Consider the following 17,283-nt stretch of genomic DNA (forward strand, 5'->3'; position numbering starts at 1 on the left):
CCTCAGCTGCTCCTTAGCTTCCCCTTCAGCTTCCCCTCAGCTACTCCTCAGTTTCTTCTCGGCTCCCCCTCAGCTTCTCCACAATTCCCCTTCAGCTCCTCCTCAGCTCAAATGCCCTACCTCCTGACGTGACTTCCAAGTCTACGTAGAGCAGTGGTTCTCAAAGTGTGGCCCCCATACCAGCAGCATCGGCATGACCTGGGAACTTGCTCGAAATGCAAGTTTTTGGTCTCTACCCCACACCTGTCGAGGCCGAAACTCCGGGAGCGGGGCCCAGCCGTCTGCGTTTCCACAAGGTCTGCAGGCGACTCTGATGGACCCGCCAGTTGGCAAGCGCTGGCTTACTCGTTCTCTGTCGTTCTCTGGGCCTTACTCAGCCCCCAGCTTTCCGATCACCGAACCCTCCCGCCCTCTGCTCCGAGAGACGGTCGGGTTCCGTTTGAGCCACACCTGGTGCGGTTGCCTCAGGGACACCGTGTCCCGAGGACGGGAACCAGGTCTCCGAACGCCCGCCCCGCCTGTGCTGGGTCAGTGCCCTGTACCCAACGTGCACCCGGTGAACCCCGCCAGTGGCGCCCGGCTCGCCGTGCCCCAGGACAAACTCCGCTTTCCCACGGGCCCCTCTACCCTAGCTCGAGCGAACTCACTTTCCAGACCTCTCCTGGCCCTTCTTCTTCCCCGGAGCGTCCCTCTTCCTCTCCTGCCGCTGCAGTGCTATTTATGAGCTCTCGTCCCGCTGTCAGAAAATAGCCGTCCCTGCTCCTCCTTCCCCGGGCCCTGTCTCCCTGCACGTGGGGGCAAGGTCACTCACACCCGGCCGAGCCACCCCCGCAGCCTTCCGCCCTCCTGCTCCGGTCACAGTGGTGGGGGCGGGGCGGGCACCCTCGGCCCGGCCCACCTCCGCCCGCCCGGCGTTCTCTCCTCGGGGTCAGCTCGGGCCACCGTGTCCAGCGAGACAGGTGGGCCGCAGCACGGGGAGGCTGGCCGGGGAGGTGAGTGGGGACTAAAACCCAGCCCGCACTCCGCTCCCCAAGCCGTGCCCTCTGGTTCGGGACGGCACCGGTTCCGGAGGGAAAGGGCGCCTTTCCAGAATTCGCACAGAGATGCCCTAGGGCCGAGCAGCGGCCCCGGGCCCGCCACCTGCGTCAGTCCGTCCGTCTACCTCCCCGCCAGCGTCCGTCCGTCTGCTCCCGTCTCCCCATCCAGCCCCGCATAGATCCATCCTTCTGCCCATCCGTCCACCCGTGAACAGACGTGAGGGCCGAACACAGACAGGCTGGCACGTTACCCGTCCCCACCGTCCGTCCTCCCGAAACCAGGCCCCGCGCCGTCCGCTGGATTCTGGGCTTGCCATTCTGAGGGGGCTCTCCGGCCTCAGCGCGTCCCCGGGGGGGGGGGGCTTTGCCTGCCTCCTCCTCCGCCCGCGCCATCCAGCTCCCAGGTACCGGTGTCTGGCCCTGCCACAGGGGTCTGGAGGAAAACTGGTCACACCTTGGACTCGCTCTCCGGGGGCGGCAGGCAGCCGTTCTGCTCCTTGTCCGCGCCAGCCCCTCCGCCCGCGCCCTCCCCGGCCCCCTCCTCCTCCACCTTCTCATCCAGCCGGCTGGGGACGGACCAGTAAAGATGGGCGTCTAGGCGGGCGGCGGCCTCGGCCAGCTCCCGGGCGCTGCACGACGGTGTGGGCACCTCGAAGGTCTGGTGGAAGCTGGCATAGTCCACCTCGTAGAAGCCGTCCTCCAGCGTGAGCACCGACGTGAACCGGTGGCCCCACAGCACCTCGTCCACCAGGTAGGAGCTCCGAGCTTGGCACGTCATTCCTGCGGGGAGGGACGCGCATCGTGGCCGGGGTGGGGGAGGGGCGGGGATCTCAGCCCCAGGCTTCCCTCTCCTGCCTCTCATTCCACGACCCTATTCCACACTCTTCTCTCTGTCCCTCCCCACCCCTCTCTGGCCCAGCCCATCTTCTCCCCCTTCTCCACCCCTGTACCCGCCCAGCTTCCCCTCTTCTGCATCCGCCCTCGCTCTCTGGACCCCCCAGCCCACGCTCTCCCCTCCTCCCTGCCGGAGGTGCCCCATCAGAGAAGCTTAACCTTGAGACTGACCTTGGGGACCATCTATCCAACTTCCCTCTGCACACAGGCCGTCCCACTGGAGCCTGACGACGGGCATCGAGCTTCTACTTCCCACTACCCGGGATGGGGCGCTCACCGCCTCACAAGCGTTGACGCCCCCAACAGGTTGTTTCTAATAAGAGCTAAACTCTGCCACTGGCCATTTCACACCCCTTCAAGTATCTGAAAACAGGAGACTCGGGGCCCATCGCGTCTTTTCTTCAGGCTGCACGTCCCTGGCTCCCTCCATCCTTCCTCATGCGACCTGGCTCCCCCCGATTTTGCCGTCTTGATTGCAAACCTGAATGGCCGAGGGGACCCCTTTCGGCACTTTGAGCGTGATACGTGTCCGGCTGTGGCCCGCGCCACGCATGGAGAGGGCTCACCACCTCTCTCCCGGCCATGAGGCTCTCGCTAATAGGGCCCAAGACTACGTTACATAAGCGTTTTTGGAAGCTGGATCACACTGCTGCAACATTAAGCCTGTGGCCAACTGAAACCCCCGGTTCTTTTTTCGCCCCAGCTCTTCAATGCGGTGCTTACATAAGTGATTTTTTTAAAGCCTAAATGTAGAATTTTATATTTATTCCTTTTAAATGTCATCTCGTTGGGCTTTGGCTCATTTTACTTGGCTTTTCAAAAGCGTTTTGAATCCTGACTCTCTCACCCAAAATATTACCGTCCTCTCCAGCTCTGTCTCTCTAGAAACGTCTGACAAGCTCCCCTCCCGATCTCCTCCAGGCCACCCTCCCCAGTCCTGCTCGCCCTGGGGCTGTGTCCCGTCTTCCCTGGTGGGTAGGCACACCCACCAGGGCAGGCGACCCTCCTCTAGGGTCTCTCCCCCAGCTCCTGTCCACCTCAGGACAAGGGGGAACGGGAGACGGAGCGTTAGCTAGCCAGGGACCGGCTCTCCACATTGCAAGCACTGCCCTGAGACACCTTGGGGACACTGGCATTCTGACTCCTCTGGCCAAGGCTGGAATAGGAAGTGTCCAGTGGGGGAGGGGAAGAAGAGGCAGAAGGGACCCTGGGGGGGAGAGCGGCTGTGAGGGAGGGAAGGCGCAGCAGGGACCTCTCTCCTTAGGGCTGTTGCTCAGGGCCCGGCAGGCGAGTGACAAGTGGCTGGACAGCAAGGAAAGGGACCGGGGTGAGGAGGGGAAGGGGCAAGGGCTAGGGCAAGCATGGCGGGGGGGGGGGGGGGGGGCGCGGTGAGGAAGCCATGGGGCGCATGGGGGCGGAGGGTGGTGCAATAGAGGCTTGGCAGGAAGGGCCAGGAAAGGGGTTTGAGGGCACCAGCCTGGGAAGCCAGCAGAGGCCGCCGCGCAGGCCATACCCCGCAGCCTTCTGCGGCTTTCGTATCCTCCTCCGGCTTCCAGATCCGAGGCCTGGAAGGACCTCATCTGCGCCCCTGCGCTGGCCTCTTCCTACCTGCTCCCAAACCCTTCACTATGTAGGCCTGAGTCGAAGGTCCGGACATCACCCAGGCAGGGGGTGTTGACAGCTCCTTCTGGAAAGGGGCTAGCAATGCTAAGATCATCTAGTTCCTTGGTCCGTGGAAGTTGAGTCTTTGGCTGGCTGGGGAAGCTGAGGCGGAAGTGAGCCCAGCTGTCAGCCTGTTCCTAAGCTCCAGCCCAGGAATAGCTCAAGCCATGGAAGGCCCTGGCCACCAAGTTCAGGGGCCCGGACGCTCTCAGCGATGGAAAAAGCCCTGAAGGTACCCCTTCTTCCACCTTCCAACTCTGGACCACCAAACCCGGGAGCCGGGCTACCCCTGCCCTATCCGCTTATTACACCCGCGACTATGGACACTCGTCTGAACTTCTTGCCGGGCAATGTCCCGTCTGAAAAATGGGCACGGTAAAGAGAACGGGCCCTCCCGGGGTCAGGAGCGTCGCCGGGACCAGAGGACCTCGGGGCCGCGCGGGCCACGCAGCAAGTGTGAGCTCCGTGACCGTGCCCCCACCCCCACCCCGCTCCCGGTGACCCCGACCTCGCGGCCCCCCGGCGGGGGGGGGGGTCGGCCCTCCGTCCGGCCCGCCCCCGCACCACCCCCGGTCCCTCCCCGGGCCCCCCGCGCCCGCGCACCGGTGGCCTCCACCATGCCCTCGAGGATGACGACGATCTCGAAGTCGTCCCTCTCCAGGGCGCGGCGCGACGCCTCCCAGAAGGGGCTGGCGGCGTCGATCTCGTGGCTGATGACGAGCGGCGACACGAGGAAGAGGCGGTCGTCGCCCGTGTCGAAGCCCACGCTCAGGTCGGTCTGGTGCAGCGGGATGAACTCGCCCTCCAGCGTCTGGCGCGAGCGGATGAGCTTGGCGCGGATGGAGGCCTCGACGATGTGCGACGAGCGCAGGTCGCCCACGCGGAACATGAGGCACAGGCGCCCGTCGCGCAGCGACACCACGGCGTGCGACGAGAAGACGAGCGTGGCGGCGCGCTTGTTGGGCTGCGAGATCTTGACGAACATGCAGCCCACCATGAAGGCGTTCACCATGGAGCCCAGGATGGCCTGCAGCAGCAGCAGCGCGATGCCCTCGGGGCACTGGTCGGTGATGACGCGGTGCCCGTAGCCGATGGTGGTCTCCGTCTCGATGGAGAACAGGAAGGCGGCCACGAAGCCGTTGAGGTTGTTGACGCACGGCGTCCACGCCGCGTCGCCCAGGTGCTCCAGGTCGCCGCGGCCGTAGGCCACCAGCCACCAGATGGCGCCGAAGAAGAGCCAGGTGAGCGCGTAGGCGAGCACGAAGAAGAGCAGGCTGAGGCGCCACTGCAGGTCGGCCAGCGTGGTGAACAGGTCGGTCAGGTAGCGGCCCGGCTCGCGCACGTTGCCCTGCTGCACGTTGCACCTGCCGTCCTTCTCCACGTAGCGCTGGCGGCCGCGGCGGCGCGGCGGCTCGGGGCCCGGGGAGCGGGGGGCGCCGGCCCGCGCCATGGCGGCGGCCGCAGGGGGCCTGCGGGACGGGAGCGCCGAGCCTCAGCCCCCGCCGGCCGGCTCTAGGGGGCGCGGCCCCGGCCCCGCCCCCAGCCCCAGCCCCAGCCCCGCCCCCAGCCCGGGGCGCCCCGCGGCCCCCGCCCCGCCCCCAGACTCAGACACAGCCCCGCCCCCAGCCCGGGGCGCCCCGCGGCCCCCGCCCCGCCCCGCCCCCAGACCCACCCTCAGACACAGCCCCACCCCCAGCCCCAGCCCCGCCCCCAGTCCGGGGCGCCCCGCGGCCCCCGCCCCGCCCCCAGACCCACCCTCAAGCACAGCCCCAGCCCCGCCCCCAGCCCCCGCCCCGCCCCCAGCCCGGGGCGCCCCGCGGCCCCCGCCCCGCCCCGCCCCCAGACCCACCCTCAGACACAGCCCCAGCCCCGCCCCCAACCCGGGGCGCCCCGCGGCCCCCGCCCCACCCCCAGCCCCAGCCCCACCCCCAACCCGGGGCGCCCCGCGGCCCCCACCCTGGGGCGCGGTGGGGGCTGCCTCACACCCTGAGCCGGCCCGCTGCCCTTCCCCCCCCACCGGGCAAGGACCCCGGCCCCGAGGACCGTCCCCACTCCCCCACTCCGCTCCGCGCGCGCTCCAGACTGCGCGGGCCCCGTGCCCTCCACCCCCACCGTCCCGTCCCAAGTTCACCGCCCCCCCTCCCAACCCCGCACGCAGCCCTCCTCCTTGGCCCCCGCGCCCCTCGCTCGCTCCGCCCCCTCCCACATCTGTCGTCTTCCCCCCACCCCCACCCCCCCGCTGCTGCCCGAGAAGACGTGGAAGGGGCGGAAGGTCAGGGCAGCATCTCCAGGGGGCAGGGGCTGAACGTTCCCACGTTAGGACGTTCCCACTGGCAGTCCTCCCGGAGGACTGAGCCCGCTCATCGCTGATGGGTGTCAGCCCCACGTCCCCCGGGTTCGTTCCACCGTGGGGACGGCCTGAAAAGGGGCAGCAGGGCTGCAGGGTATGAGGTCAACACGGACCGCCGGGGTAGAGGAAGCACAAAGTTCACGAGGAGTTAGGCTTGTATACCCCTCTAGTCCCCGTCCCCCCTCGAGCCCTGTTCAGTCGCATCCAGTGCAGCACTAAGCACCCACATTTACCTCCCCGCTCCCTCCCGTTCTTTGGCGGCAGCTTCCCACTGGCTACCCTAAGCACAGCCCCCCCACCATATGGCCCAGGGCTCACATTCCAAGGGAAGCCCACCTGATTTCGCTTCAGATTCTTCCCCCCAGGAGCAATCTGGGCTGCGGTGTGCTGAGAGAGAGGTCCAGAGCCCCTCCCCCGGCCCCAGACCCCTGCAAGGAAAGCTTTAGAAGAAGGACGTGGTCCTGTTCAACCTTCCCTTCTTCCTGGGACTCGTTCTCTCCGCCCACTCCAGGGAAACCTGGGTTGGCTGGGATGGGGGAGGGGCGGCTGGACAGGAGGAAGGCGACAAGGATCACAGATGGCCTGGATGTTTGACCAAGGGCCCCGGGGAGAGACTGCTCGGATATACAACTCCAATCCCGGCGCTCCAGAATTTAAGTTCTGGAATGAGGTGTTCGGCTGGAGTCTGTGTGTGTGTGTGTGTGTGTGTGTGTGTGTGTGTGTGTTTGGGGTAGAGGGCAGGAGGAAAAATAAAAAAAAGACGCCTTGGAAGTTAGGGACACCTCCCCCACATTGATTTTCCAAGAGGAGTCAGGGGACACAGGGTCCAGTGCAGATCAGGGTCTTTCCCTCCCCCCACAATGGGCTTCCCTTTCCCTCCTTGCAGCCAGGGACGCCCGCTAGAAGTTCTCTCTAAGCACTGACTGGCTCAGAGACCCCAAGTCATGCAAAAAAGTACCTGGTTCCCACTTTTCCTAGCGTCAGCCCCAGGGAGGCTTCCAGATGTTCTCTCGGGGTCTTAGGTCATCTGAGCCCCCATCTGCCTGCTTAGGCAGATCTCTCTGCACAGGGGTGGGCAGGAACCCCAGGGCCTGATCACCCCCAGAATTCTCTTGCTTTCCACCGCCCCAGGGATCTAGGCGAGCCTCACTTTGTGTCCCCTCGCCTGTCTTCCTGAGCGGAGGCTGCATATTTCTCAGTGGGGAAGTAAAGGTGTGAAATAGACTTGATTTCTGCACCTTCCCTCCAGAGACTCCTGTTCCTCCAGCTTACTCCTTATTTCTTGTGCATGCTGTGACCCCTTTCCGGAAGACCCCAGTGCCACATTTTCCTGGATCTCCCTTTCTCCCCCTGCGGCGTGCTGGCCAGCAGGGGGAGGTTATTTTTTGGAAGGGGCTCTGGTGCAAGCTCCCTCAGGAACGAGCTGTTCCCAAGCCCCCGCTTGCCTTGGATTTAGGGGCCCAAACCCCAGTCCCCCGCAACTCAACTCACAGCGCGTGGAGAGGAGAGTAGCCGGCAGCAGAGACCCCTGGGGGGTAGCGTCCATGCCCCTGACACCACCCCTTCCCCGGCCCCCCTGGAGGGTGGGAGCCACAGGACACCGCTGTTCCTCCTAAACGTAGCGGCAGCTCCGACTAGGGCTGGCCGTCCGTGTCATCCTCACTTCCCAGGCTCCCCTGCTCCTCTCCTGTTTCCACAGCAACCAGTCTGGCGACAGCTCTAGAGCATCCCCCTCCCCTCCCCAGTCCTGGGTACCACTAGAGGCTGAGCCACACGCCATAGCTATTTTTAGCCCGAGTCCCTCCTCCTGGACAACTCAGAGCTCGCCTCCTCACCCCCTCAGGAAAAAAAAAAAAAGAGAAGAGGAAAAAGCTGGCACGCTCCCCGAGAAGCTTTTTGCTCTGCGAAAATACGGGCCCTGGCGTGTTTGGGAATAAGGCGTTTGATCTCCTGGGGATTCGAGCCCCCCACCCCCACCCCCGGGAGCTGGCTGGCATCTCATCACCTCCAGCAGGGGTCTCTGGGTGCAGGCATGACCCTCAGGCAGGCACCATCATGTCGCCCCCTTTCGGAGAGGCCATCCCGATCCAGGAGGAGATCGCTGGAGAGAAAAGAGGTCCACCCAAGGAAGGGAGGCGGGGTCAGGGGCTCTAATCTTTGTCACTGGTTTATGGCGTGACCCAAGGAGTTGCTTCCTTCCTCGAACCACCAGCGATCCACTTTTCACAGGGTACAGACGCAGACAAACCTCCCCTTTGAACCTGCTTCACGGGGTGTGCGGATCACACGAGGCAACCCAGATAGAAGGGCTTTAAAAGTGTATTTTGCTACTAGCGAAAAGTCTGGAAACAACGCAAACCTCCAACGGAGAGAAAAGCCTAGGTGAGGGCTTAAAATTCTCCGTGCAACAAACTTCCGCAGAGCCCGGGTGCTGGGCACAGTGCTAGGTGGGGGTGGTTACAGAAATGACACTTAGTCGCTGCCCACGGGGAGCACGTGGTCCAGTGGGGGAGAAAGACAGGCAGACACAGAATGCGAATATCACTACCGATAATTCCTTGAGCGCCAGCTATGAGCTGGCCACACACCTCTAAAGACCCCGGGAGACACCCTCCGAGAGGGGTATGGTGTTCTCCGTTTAGGGACGAGACACTAAAGCAGAAAGGGGAAGAGAGTTGCCAAGCGTCACAGAGGCAGAGAGAGCAGCCACAGTCCTCCACGTGTGTCCCCGCCTCACTGCGGGGCCGCGAAGATGTAGAAACGGACACTGGAGGCTTAGAAGTTGCTGGAATGATCTGGGGAGGTGGAAAAGGCGGTGACTGAGTAGTATAATCTCGGGAGGCAGTGTCCCGGGTTCAAGTCCCGGCTCTGTCCACTGCTAGCTGGGTGACTTCGAGCAAGTCACTTGACCTCTCTGATCGCTTTCTTCACCTGAGAAATGAGAATTATCCATCTCCAAGAGATTATCCTCCTTTTGGGGGTTGTCATGAGGCAGCGCCTGGAACCGTGTAAATGCTCCGCAGATGCTGGCTACGTCTCTCTTCTCCTTGTTACCCTCATCCGGGGCATCTCCTGATACCCCCACCCTGCGCCGCCTTCCTCTGTTTTGGTGCCACCCAGTGAGGCCTGCAGGGGGCGCTGCGGGTACACCGCCCTCCTCTCCCCAGCCCTCCTGCCCACGTTTCTTGTTCCAAGTGGAAATACCGAGTTTTCAGCCCGAGATTGGCATCAGGAGGGCTGTTAAAGCCCCAGTCAACATCCCCGTCTCCTGGGCCCGGCCCTGTCACCTGAGCCTTGGGACTGCTAGCCTGCCCTTCTCTGTCCTGCCAAGCAGCTGCTCACGTTGGTTCTGCTGTGCCAGGAGCTCAGAGGGAGGAAACCGGACCCCTGGGCAAGAGAGCATTTGCATAGAACTGGCCCCATTTCCTGAGGGTGGGGGGGGGGGCGGGGGCGTCACAGGGCTGGCAGGCCCATCCGGAGGGTGTCAGCCAGCCCCCTGCCTCAGTCCCGCTGACCACCACCCAGCTCCTGAGGTGCCTCCCCCCTCTCCCCAGTGCAGGGCCTGGACTTCACCTGGTCTCTAACTTCAATCCCTTGTTTCTCATTGAGCTGGAGCAGAGGGAGGGAATCAAGTTTTCTTAGGTTCCAGGGTGCAAGATCCCAGCTTTCTGGTATCCCGACAGGGAAAGCAACTTTACGAGGAGTTGGTAAAACATGTCAGTACAGTGGTGATGGTGGGAGACTGGGTTTGGAACTTGAGAATGTGGAGGGCGGGAGGGGCACGGCCGGGGCCACGTAGGTGGTCCCTAAAGAACCTCGTTTCAAGGTAGAAAAAGGAGCCTGCTCTGGGCAGGTGCATTCCTTATGGCATGTGGCTTGGAGAGTTAAGTGGTACTTTGGGGCAAAAATAAAAATAAAAAGAGGAATCCTTCTAGTAGATACAGCTCTGAGTTAGGGTGCAAGGATTGGCAAGCCGAATGCCGTTCAGTTCTCAGCTTGCCCCCTCAGTGAGTGCCTTTGTGCAGTCCACAGCCTGTACAGCTGTATGTGGGAGCCCTGGGACCAACCAGTCTGGGAAGGTTTCCTTGAACGAGATCATGAGACTTCTTGGGTAAAATCTTGGAGGTGGGAGAGGAAGTATGATGGGAAAACAGGAGATGGTTGAGGATATGAATTTAGTGGAGCAGGGAGGCCAATCTGGCAGAAACGATAACAATTGTCATAAATTCAAGGGAGCTGGGGCCCGAGAAAACTCAGAGCAGAGGGAGAATACGATTGAAGCAATGGATGGGGGTGGAGGTCAGAGGGAATGGGGGGAGGGGAGCAGAGCACAGCACCAGGACAGGGGGGACCCCACTGGGCACCCCAGGCTGAGGCACATCCTGGCCTTCTGGCTCTTTCCAGCACAGCTAGGGGATCAGAGCCTTCTCATCAACAGGTCTATTTTGCTTGATAGGATTGGTGCAGATTGCTCGGGATTTAAAAGTCCTGGCATTTAGAGGTGGTCCAGGATTAGTCCTCACCTTCCAGGTCTGGGATGGGTCCTCAGGCAGGATTAAGACCAGGCATCCCAGCTCCTGGTCCCTGGTTGTTTCTTTATTCCCTGTAGTCTCCCCACTACCACAGTGTATTGGGTGTTGATGGGATTTTAATCCGTGGGACCCAACTGGAAAGGTACGAGAGGAGCCACCTAGGTAAAGGAATTCTGGGAAGACTCCGTTAGCAATGTGATCAAGCACCCGTCAACTTCCGTCCTATAAATGTGGGTTTATGTACACTGCATTTCACGGAGGGAGGGGGTATGTATACCTAAACAATAATCCTTTAGTGACTGGGGCGATGTAGCCTCGTCCCTCCGTCTCGCGGTTCTCTGTGGTCTGGATCATCCAGCTACGAGGTGCCCACTACTGATGGAAATTCGTTGAGCTCAAATGTTGCTCGGAGCCCCATAGTGGGCAATGCAATCAATGATCTCCACTCTTTCCAGAGCAAGGTCAAAGAGGAGACGAGGCCTTTGTCAGAAGGAATGAATCTGAAAGGAGCAATCGAGAAGACAGTTGGCTACACTGAGAGAAGAGGGGAGGTCTTCAGAGAAAGATGGTTCCCCTACCCACCACGGAGGGGTGGTCCAGAATTAGTCCTCACTTCACGGGGAACGGATGGGTCCCAGGAGAAGGTGGTGGTCATGGAGGTCACAACCGTGGCAAATTTTTCATACTAACCTGCGTGCCTGTTGACAAGATTACGTTTAACCTACGCAAATTCACTCTAGTGAGAGGAGCTTTGGAGCCAAACACGTGTGGATTCAGGTTCTGAAACTAACACCTTCTAACTATGTAACCACAGGCAAGGCAAGCCACTTCACCTCTCCGAGCCTCGGTTTCCCCATCTCAAGTGATATACATATCTTCTATGAAACAGGCTCCAGGCTCTGAGCTGTTAGCACAGAGCCCGACGCGGGGCTTGAACTCACGGACCGCGAGATCATGACTTGAGCCGAAGTTGACGGCTCAACCGACGGAGCCACCCAGGCGCCCCCCCCCTTTTTTTTTTAATGTAAGCCTTACACCCAGCATGGGGCTTGAACTCACAACTTGGAGATCAAGAGTTGCATGGTCTACCGACTGAGCCAGCCAGGCGCCCTTAGGACCTCTTTTCCGTAAAAAGATTTGAGAAAGTGAGAACTGTTGTTTGACAATATGTACAAAGGAATGTATGCGATGGGTACATGTGTATATATGTTGTAACACATGACTTCAGAACAAAAACTCCATTTAAGTCACTCTTTTAAAATTCGAAAACCACAGTTCCATTTGAGCTATCTGTACTTCTCCACAGTCTTGCACCCTTGCTGTTCTAGAACTTCTGAGCTCTTTCTAGTTGCCCGGTGCCGCCCCACACCGTGATTTTTAGCAAATGGCCCTTCTGCTTTCCAGGGAAGGTGCAGGCCATTTGGAAAGAACTCCTCCAGAGACCTCTCCTTCACCACGAGGTATCTCTTCTGCTCCCGTCCTTGGCTCTTTCCTCCCTGGCCTCTCTCAGGCATACCCTAAAAGCGTCGAGCTGAGGAGCTTGGACCGTGCCCAGGAAGCAAGGGGCACCCTGTTTGGGGGTTGATAGAGGGATGCAGGGACTGACATGGTGAAAACAGGTTGTCTCTTCCTTTGAGAATGGAGAGAAGGGGGAAGGGTGGGTCCAGGGCCTGGGCTGTCAGTGATCTTCCTGATCCTGGCTGTGGCCACGAAATGAGAAGGGACATCCTAGAGAAACATAACAAAGGGAGACCTGGCAGGATTTGGTGGCTTAATTGACGTGTCAAGGGGTGGAGCAGAGGGAAGGGCGAAGAGTGGAGATCAGTTTCAGTTTTTAAATCTGATCGACAGGGAGGGGCGCCTGGGTGGCTCAGTCGGTTAAGCCTCTGCCTCTTGATTTCAGCTCAGGTCGAGATCTAACAGGTCGAGAGCTCGAGCCCCACATTGGGCTCAGCACTGAGAGCATGGAGGCTGCTTGGAATCCCCTCTCTCTCTGCCCCTTCCCTGCTCATGTGTCTCTCCTCAAAATAAACCAATAAACTTAAAAAAAAAATGTGATTGACCAGGAGAAACACAGAAATAAAGAAGTCACGAGGGCTGCCAGCCTTGAGGAGGAAGAAGATAAGCTCGGTTTGGGGCCTGTCCGGGCGGAGTGGAAATCCCCCGCCAGCAGCTGGAACTGAGATGCTCTAAAGAAAGCCCAAGGCTGAACACAGAGATCTGAGTGTAACTTGGAGATGAGAGGCAGAGCGATGTCAGTGATGAAGGCTCCACCTCAGACACAGAAAGAGATCAAGGACACGAAGAGAACACAGGACCAACCCTTCGGCATTGGAGGAGCGAGCGGCTGTAGGTTTGGGCGCGCAGGGCCAGTGGAGGCGGACGGGGCTGGAAGGACACCAGGTCTAAGTCGTAGCGGGCCTTCTGTCCCACGGCGAGGAATCTGGATTTTACTTCTGGCCGACGGGCAGCCACTGAAGGCTTTTACACTGGGAAGGGACACAGTCAGGTTTGTGTTTCAGAGAGCTGGTACCTTGCAGGTGTTCAGCCTTAAATGTAGGAGCTCACGATCTGCAGGACTGTTCGAGTGACGGAAACTGGAGGTAGGGATGCTCGTGAGAGGGCAGCTGCAGAGATCCTGGCCAGAGAGGGGCGGTGTCCTGGGGCACAGCTGAAGGATGCGGCAGAGAGGAGGGGGCAGGCTCTGGTTAGCTCAGATGAGGTGAGAAAGAGAAAAGAATCAAGGCTCTGGCATTGCCGTCTGCCGGCCCCTCCCTCCAAACCATCTCGCTCACCTCCAGATTTATCTTCCTAAAATTCTGCCAGGGCTTCGTCTGTCCTCGGAACCCAGAGCTGACCCCCAGCTGGCACCGTCCTCTCTTTCCCCAACACAGACACCTCACCTGTGGTGCCTGGCTTGCCGCCCACCTCCCTCCCCCAGGGGGGCTAGTTCAAATGTACATTTACCCAGCGAACGGCTTTTAGAGGCAGAACTAAACTAAAACGTTTCAGGTTTATTTGCTTTTGTTTGTTTTTTTTTTCCTTCAAGATGTATATCAACTCAATATGATAATGCCGGTTACTGATTAATAGTTAAATATCTAAATACCTATGATGAACCAAAATGGGGAACTGATTCTTTCCTTGATAAATGCCCAGGGCGGGAGCCTGTGGATTGGAACCCCTGGAAGCACGGATTCGGATACTGAGAGCAGTCCTTGGTGACGGCGGGGTTGAGAAGAACTGCCACCTGCTCTCTGTCTAGTCCAGGGGGCCCGTGTGCCGCCGTTTCCCAAGCAGACTTGTATTTCCATGTGTCCCGGGGACTTGGTGACTGCGTTCCTTCTGCGTCGGATGCCCTGCGCATCATCTCCCAGGACCTGAATCCTCTGCGCTCTTCAGGGCGCTTATCAGATGCCCCGCATCTGCCAGGACCCCCTGAGTAGAGGGACCTGGCCCCCTCTGCGGTCTCCAGCGCCTCGCACCTGCGCCGCGCGCCCCGCCGCGTCGCGGCTCCGGGACCCGGCGGGCTGCTGGCGGGGAGGCTGGTCCGCGCACTCGGCCCCCGGGACCTCACGCAGTGCTTAGGGCCCGGTGACCGGCAGAGGGATAGCGCGCCGGAGCCCAGCCCCAGCCAGCCCCTTGGCGCTGCGCGCAGGGCCACCGGGCCGTCCCGAGTTCATTTCCAGCTCATTAACTCGGCCCGGCCCGCCCCCCGCGCCCGCTCCCCGTCGCTGACACGGCCGCCGCCGCCTCTCCCCTGTCATCGTGCCAGCGCAGCCCCTATCGCTTCGCCCATCGTCTCGCGTCCCTTTTCCTCCCGGAGTCTGTCTGGGTCCCGCTCCTCGGGCGCTGCGCTCGGCCCTGCGCCTCCATCTGTCTGGGTCTCCGCTTCCTTGCCCCCTGCGCCCCGCCCCCCGCCCCGGCCTCTCCAATCCCGGCGGCGCGGGCCTGGCGCTCCACGTCCCCATTGGCCCGCCCGCAGCCCCCCGCCCCCGCCCGCCGGCCCCCTCCGGGCCCCTCCATTCACACAAAGTTTGGCTCCGGCGCTGCGGAGGGAGGGGGCGGCCCGGCCCGGCCCAGCTCTGCCCCCGGCCGGCCCGACCCCGGCCCCGGCCCCCGGACCAGCCCTTATCTGATCCCAGCTCCGGGTTTAAGAGTCCCGGCTCTGCCCGTCGCTCGGCTCGGTTCCTCATTCCTGCCCGCCCCTTCCGTCAGTCCGTCCGTCCCGCTGCCCATCCGAGGGGCCACTCCACCCCGGACCCAAGGTAAGACCCTGGCCCTGATGGAGCCCTGCCCACCTCGCTCCCCAAAGATAGGGGGAACCCCAGCCCTTCGGTCCCCACCCTGTCTGGTCTCAGCGGTACTGTCCTGTTCCCCAGCTTCCCACCTTGGGCGACCCCAAACAGACCCTCCTGGGAAGGGCTCCCCAAGAAAGAAACCTTACCCATGCTGGTCACCTCCAGCTCATCGGGCTAAAGAAGGGGCTTTCCGGATGCCCCTTCCCACCAGGCGGACCGGGCAGGGCATCACAGCCCTCTCAAGGGAGACAGTGACCACCACATACAGGTAACCACGCATCGCCCACTCCGGCACTCCGGACAGCGCCCTCTCTTCCCAAGATGGTCAGGCTACCCCCACTCCCATGCCAGCCCCTTCCCCCTCCCCACACTGTGACACTCATGTAGTGACACCCATTGATCACGAGTCCACACATGGGAGCAGAGACACAAACCGCTGGGATTAGCGAGCCGCGGGAGCCTGGTGTGCCTGGGACCCCTGCCCACTTGGCCTCTTCCTTCCACTCCCACTTGCCCCGCATGTCAAGCCCCCCCCCCATCCCTTGCCCCCTTCCCCAGGTAGGTCACACTAGGGTCCCTGGGAAGCAAGCAGGGCCGCTCCTGCGGGAGGAAGAAGGGCAGGTTGGGTTCTGAGACATTCACGCTCCAGGCAGAGATGCCCCTTCCCCATCCCAGCCCTTGTCCCCACCAGGAAGTGACCAAGGGCAGCGGTGTGAGGAAAGAGATAAGGGTCAAAGCTTCCCGATTTGGGGGAGGAGAGCTGCGCCCCTGGGATGGGTAGAAGGACAGATCTGGGACAAAGTGGGAGGGGGGCCTCTGGTTACTTGAGATGTCACTCCTGCTAATGAAGCACCCAGAGTGAGGCGGGGGTGGAGGGCCCAAAGGAGGCCAGGGCTCAGGCCGTGAATTTGTTGCTTATCAGCACCAATTCTGGCTAAAGGTTTGGGGCCCGTCTGCCTCGGCTGTGGTGTCTGATGTGTTCCCCCACCGGGACTGCTTTTGGGAGTTCCGGGAGGGGGGGAGGCGGGGAGAAGATGAGAGATTTGGGGCCCTGGCATGAGGAGGGTCTGGGTGCAGGGGTGCTCGGCAGGGCCTGGAGGGCACCAAGCCATCGGCCTGAGGAGGGGCCAGCAGCCCCCGCTGCGTTCTATTTGGTTCCATCTCCAGACCCTCTCCCTAATCTCTGCGAGTTTCCGAACGTGTTCCTGGCACAATGGTGGGCACCGTCCTGTGCTGAGGGTAGGGCCTGCGAATCCCTCAGGGTGTGGCCTGGTTGCCGGGGACCCAGTGTCGAAGGAGGCAGGTGTTCTGGCTTCTAGCTACTTCTTCAGGGAGCAGGAAATGAGGGAGGGGGAGGGACGGCGTCACGCCAGGGAGAGGGGCCAGGGCTGGTCTGCGGAGGCGATGGGCATGGCCCGGGCAGGGCCAACCCCCTTTCCCCGCCCCTCTGTCCTTTGGCGGTGGTGGCGAGGGAGGGAGAGAGGGGGTGTTGGGGGGCGATCTGGGCCAGTCCGGCCTCCCGGAGCCCTTGCCAGCCTGGGTCCTGAAAGGAGCTGCTGTTTTCTGAGCCGTCCCCCACCCCCCACCCCCCAGCCGGAGCCCGAGCAGCCAACTTGTCTCAGTCGGTATCATATGGCAATGACTCCACGGAATGGAGGGGTGGGGGGGGTTGGTGAGCAGGGTTATGGGTCCATTCCTTCTGTGGTTCCAATGCAGAATTCCACTGCAGCCCCCTACGCTGAGGGGGGAAAAAAATCTGTGTTCCCAACATCTGCCTCACATGCAGTCTAGGGACGCTTGCGTTCGTATGGGAGGGTTAGCTGTCTGGCCACTGGCACCCCCCCCACCTCTTCCCATGCCCCTACCTGCACCTCCATACATGAGCTCATTTGTAGCTCCAGGTCGTTTGGCTTGGAGGGGAGGGCCCGGCAGAAGACCCAGGGACCTCTCTTCCCTTGTCCTCCCTAAGGGACCAGAGAGGCTTGACATTTGGATCTGGGTGGGCTCAGAGCCCTCCGGATCATCCTGGGATCCACGGGATGAGAGGTTTAGGGTCCTGGGGGGCGGGTCATACCGAGAGACCCACTTCCTCCGAGGAGAAAAGGCCTGTTGGGCCTCCTGGCGAGATGCTCGGCCTCTGCACGCGAGCTGGAAGACGGGCCGAGTCCCCCCGGCATCGGTGGGGGAGAGAAAGAGACGTGGGGCCACGGAGCCCCCAACTTTCCTGCCAAGGGTTATGTAGGACGGAAGGAAAAAAAAAACCTTCCACTCCCCCTCCCCTTCCCGGCCTAGATTCTCCTCTTGCCTGACTGGTCAGTGCCACTGTCCAGGCTGAGGCCAAGCGGTCCAGGACAGTGGGGAGGCCCCGGAAGGGGCAGGGAGGCCGTTGGGATGGAACTACGGAAAGATAGACGGCGGGCAGGTCTGGACTGCCTGGGTTTTAGCGCCCGGGGAAGGGTGGTTGGCAGGGCAGCTCCTGGAAACCGAGCTGTGGGAGTTTCCCCCGT

General features: G+C 61.5%; 1 protein-coding gene across 1 annotated transcript; it reads right to left on the minus strand.

The window, feature by feature from the left end:
* Nucleotides 1-1,207: 1,207 nt before the first annotated feature.
* On the minus strand, nucleotides 1,208-5,043 carry KCNJ9 (potassium inwardly rectifying channel subfamily J member 9). Its single transcript, XM_042976224.1, has 2 exons — nucleotides 4,197-5,043; nucleotides 1,208-1,817 (listed from the first exon to the last, which is right to left on the minus strand). The coding sequence occupies exons 1-2, from the start codon at nucleotides 5,041-5,043 to the stop codon at nucleotides 1,486-1,488; spliced, it is 1,179 nt and encodes a 392-aa protein (XP_042832158.1). The 3' UTR covers nucleotides 1,208-1,485.
* Nucleotides 5,044-17,283: the final 12,240 nt, after the last annotated feature.

The sequence above is a fragment of the Panthera tigris genome, chromosome F3 (assembly GCF_018350195.1).
Source record: "Panthera tigris isolate Pti1 chromosome F3, P.tigris_Pti1_mat1.1, whole genome shotgun sequence".
Lineage (NCBI taxonomy): Eukaryota > Metazoa > Chordata > Mammalia > Carnivora > Felidae > Panthera > Panthera tigris.